At 36.5% G+C, this 4,660-nt stretch overlaps 1 protein-coding gene across 1 annotated transcript; it reads left to right on the forward strand.

Annotated features, from left to right (window-relative positions):
* LOC107646267 (long-chain-alcohol oxidase FAO2) lies at positions 1,548-4,445 on the forward strand. The gene is made up of 3 exons (XM_016350462.2): positions 1,548-1,889; positions 2,089-2,361; positions 2,543-4,445. The coding sequence occupies exons 1-3, from the start codon at positions 1,680-1,682 to the stop codon at positions 4,271-4,273; spliced, it is 2,214 nt and encodes a 737-aa protein (XP_016205948.1). The 5' UTR covers positions 1,548-1,679; the 3' UTR covers positions 4,274-4,445.

Raw genomic sequence — 4,660 nt, forward strand, 5'->3', positions numbered from 1 at the left:
CCCTCCTATAAAATGACATTTAATTTCCTTGGTCCCTCCTCTCAAGTTGTTTATGGTTTGGTCTTCCCCCTCTCAAATAATTAACTTTAAAGGAGTCTTAACTCTTAAATGCCTAGGGATAGAACTGGTCCAGTGAATAACGCTTCTTACAGGTAACTTATTATAGGAATTGGCAACTGCTCTAAGCCTCTAACAAAAGCACACGTTAAGGGAATGAAAAAAAATTTCCAAGATTAATTATAAATTTATTATTTTCTTATTATTTATATTAGAATTTAGCTAATATGTCTTAAAATTTGTAATAGAAAGTTTGTATTAAAAAATTAGAAAAAAATTTTTAATTTAGAATTAATTTAATTTAATTTTATAAATTTATTATGTTAACACTCAATTAAAACTATCAAGTATGTGTTGTGTATCATTTAATGTGTTATATATATTAACAAACGAAAAAATTATAATATGACCAATTTAAAATTTTTAAAAAATAAGCAATCTACAAATTTGACCATTTACTAAAAAATCTGTTAGAAAACCCGTTTATATTAATTAATATTGATATTGATATCAATATCTTTTTTCTTCCAAAACCTCAACTCTCAAACGCATCTTAGACCTTAGCCATAGAGTATCTGAAAATATGAACAAGAAACCATGACTATTAATGTATTATTTTAGTTGTTATAAATTATGCGGATCACATGTTTGAGAAATTGTTTGAAACATTATTATGTGGTGGATGAGGATGGACTTTGGACCTTGCATCAACATAGAATACATAGATATTAATTAGAATAATTCTTCGCGTGCAAGCGTTTTTTTATACAAGTCTTTACAAGTCATTTATATTAATGCGCTTTGAATCGTACTGCACGTTTTCACTGCACATTCTTCTTCTTCTTGCTGCACTGTTCTTCTTCCTCTTTCTCTTCTTCTTCTTTTCTTTCGTTTCTTGCCTTCTCTTTCTCCTTATTCATTTTCGTGCTTTTTTTCTTTGTTTTCTTTCTTCGTTATTTTTTATTTTCATTGTTTTTTGACATCAAGCTTTAAAATCATTTTTGAAGAAGAAGAACCAGCAGAAGATGAAGAGGAGAAAGAAAAAGAATTCTAAATTATGCATAAGGTGTACTTCAACGAATTTTGGGTGTATTTCTTAAATCCTTTGGGTGTAGTTTTGTAATCCTTTAGGTGTATTTCTGTAATCCTTTGGGTGTATTTCTATAATCGTTTGGGTGAATTCCTATAACCGTTTGGGTGTATTTTTGTAATCGTTTGGGTGTATTTCTGAAGTTCCATTATCTTTAAATTTGGCAAGAAACTCGTTTTCATGAAGGAAGAAGAAGAAGAATTTTCATAATACATGGTGAGTAGTGCGCTTTAGAAACAGAAAGTGGTTGAATAAACGTGCGTTTATTTACTATTAAATGTGAAAGTATAATACGTGTGTTTTGTTAGACTTATGCCAACTTATAAGACTTGTAAATCAAAAAGACGTGTAGCAGCCTCTATTAATTATATGTATGATTCAATCTCTATATCTAAATATTAAAAAAAGACAATACTTGTAGAAATTTATTGCAATCCTGATTGGCGTACTCCATAATTGAACGATTGTCTTGTTCCATAATCACTGCCAGTAAAAAGCAGTACTTTGTAACCGTTTAAGTCAGAGAGAGATAATGGAAGATGGAAAGAATTGTCACCCTCTTCTGAGAGGAGGTAACAGAAGAGAGAAAGGTTACAGCCATGGCCTATCTTCCTCTCAGATGCAAGTTATGGCTTCCTTCTGTGAGGCCCTATTGCCTTCTCTCCCATTAAACAAGGAACAAAATCATGCACTTTCAGCTTTTTACAGTGTTTCTGGTTCTCAGGCTCCATTTCCTGATGAGGTGAATTTTGTTTTATTCATGTGAATCTTGCATGTGCTGTTTTTCTTCATGATCATCACAAGCTTAGCCAATTTGATTAAATTATTGTACTTGAATCTTCAGTGTTAGTGTGTTACAATTGAACAGTAGAGAGGAATTTGTGAATTGAATACAATTTGTTTTATGTTTATTTCTGAACCAATTCAAATTGAAAATTCAGACTGCAGAGATCATGTTCAAGAGGGTAATGCCACAAGCATGGTCCTTGGTTAGCTGGGTTCTGTGGATTCTTTCATTCAGGTTTGGGACACTGTTGCTTTGTGGAAAGGATTGCTTGGAATGGAAGTGGCCTTTCTTCCACAAATTCTCTGAGATTCCATTGAACAAGACAGAAGAAATTCTCAGGAAATGGTCAAGGGAGAACCATTGGAGACCTCTGAGGATAGTGTTTGTGCTCATCAAACTTGTCTCCTTCTACAATTTCTTCACAAGGGTAATTATTTGAAATGTATACCACATATTTGATTATTTGACTAAGAGAAATACCATGTCACATAGTTGTCTTGTTAATCCCTTTTCTTGCTAACTAAGTAACTAACTAATTGTTGTTTGTAACTACTAAGGTTTTTGTTCCCTTTTGTTTAAGTTTTGCTACTTTTCTCCAATTGCTGTAGACTGATGGAAATGGGCATAATCCAGCATGGGAAGCAATGGGGTACAAAGTGGACACCAGACAGAAGTTAACACATAAGGAGAGGCCTCTACAGAAGGGGATAGTAGAGACTATGTATGAAAATGATTCTACTTTAATCCAGTCTCTCACCGAAAAGGGCCTTGAAGTCACTGAAGATCCAGAGCACAATTCATACAATATCAAATGTGATGTTGTCATTGTTGGCTCCGGCTGTGGTGGAGGAGTTGCAGCTGCAATTCTCGCAAACTCGGGTCTGAAAGTGGTTGTCCTAGAGAAAGGAGAGTATTTTGTTTCCGAAGATTATTCTTCCCTTGAAGGTCCATCCATGAATGAGCTTTATGAATCAGGTGGAATCATGTCAAGTGTCGATGGGAAGATGATGATCTTGGCTGGTTCAACAGTTGGTGGAGGCTCGGCTATAAACTGGTCTGCATGCATCAGAACACCTGATCCTGTTCTGAAGGAATGGTCTGAAAGATATAAAATCCCACTTTTTGGGAGCTCTAATTATCAATCTGCAATGGATACGGTATGCAAAAGGATTGGTGTGACACCACTATGTGCAAAAGAAAGCTTTCAAAATCAAATTTTCAGAGAAGGATGCAAGAAAGTTGGCTTAGAAGTTGAGTCAGTTGCAATAAACGCTTCAGCAGATCACTATTGTGGCTCATGCTGTTATGGTTGTAGAACTGGAGATAAGAAGGGCACTCACTCTACTTGGTTAGTTGATGCTGTGGCGAATGGTGCAGTGATCGTCGCCGGATGTAAAGCCGAGAAGTTCATATTGGAAGATGGAAAGAATGGACTGAAGAAAAAGAAATGCATAGGAGTAATTGCTGCAGCCACTTGGAGGAGTAAGGTCACAAAGAAACTCCGAATCGTATCCAAGGTATCTATTTCATCATGTGGCTCTCTCTCCACACCTCCTCTATTGATTTCAAGTGGCCTGCAAAATCCATACATTGGGAAGAACCTCCGTCTGCACCCGGTCCAGTTAGCTTGGGGCTACTTCCCGGAAGACATGACAAACTTCGGTGGTACTAACTATGAGGGAGGAATCATAACTGCAATCCACAAAGAATTTGCAGAGGATTCCACCCCAAAATTCATTATAGAAGCACCTGCTCTAGGACCGGGATCATTTTCAACATTGGTTCCATGGGTCTCAGGGCTCGATGCGAAAGACAGGTTGGCGAAGTATGCAAGAACTGCTAACCTTTTTGCATTGGTAAGAGACAAAGGGTCAGGAGAAGTAAAGGCTGAAGGCAGAGTTTCTTACAGACTTGACCAAGTGGACAAGGAAAGCCTTAGAATTGGATTGAGGAAGGCCTTGAGGATCTTGGTTGCGGCCGGAGCTGTAGAAGTCGGCACTTACAGGAGTGATGGCCAAAGAATCAAATGCAAAGGGATCAAGGAGGAAGATTTTGAGGAGTTTCTGGACACAGTCACAGTGCCCGGTGGTCCCAGCTCAAGGAATGAACTTTGGACTATTTTCACTACTGCACATCAGATGGCAAGTTGTAGGATGGGCGCCACCGAAGATGACGGCGCACTCGATGAAAATGGCGAGAGTTGGGAAGCAGAAGGGTTGTATGTGTGTGATGCAAGTGTGTTTCCCAATGCTGTTGGTGTCAACCCCATGATAACAATTCAGTCCACAGCATATTGTATTGCCACTAAGATTGCAGAATCACTGATGAAAGAAATGTAGAACATGAACAGCTAAGTTTGTACCATTCTAGTTTAAGAGTTTCATTTTTAATTTATCTTTTGCCTTCCATGTTGAAATCCAATAATTTATCCATGATTTATATATATTGTTAGCAATGACATAATGAACTTTATTTGCTTGAAGACTAATAGTATCAAAGAACATAATGTTACCATGTCTGATGTTCATATACCATGTAAAAGTAAAACAAGAAGCGAAATAGCAATTATGTGCATTAATCGAAATGAACTAAAACGTGAGAAAGAAGCAAATTCGTTACTGAAAGTTTTCTTAACCTCTAGCTTCTTTGGTAAGAATTTCTCTTGATTCAATTCCTTCGTTATCAATCTGAATTCAGCAGATGAAAAGAACAATTTCTGTAACTAA

Source organism: Arachis ipaensis, chromosome B06 (assembly GCF_000816755.2).
Source record: "Arachis ipaensis cultivar K30076 chromosome B06, Araip1.1, whole genome shotgun sequence".
Classification (NCBI taxonomy): Eukaryota; Viridiplantae; Streptophyta; class Magnoliopsida; order Fabales; family Fabaceae; genus Arachis; species Arachis ipaensis.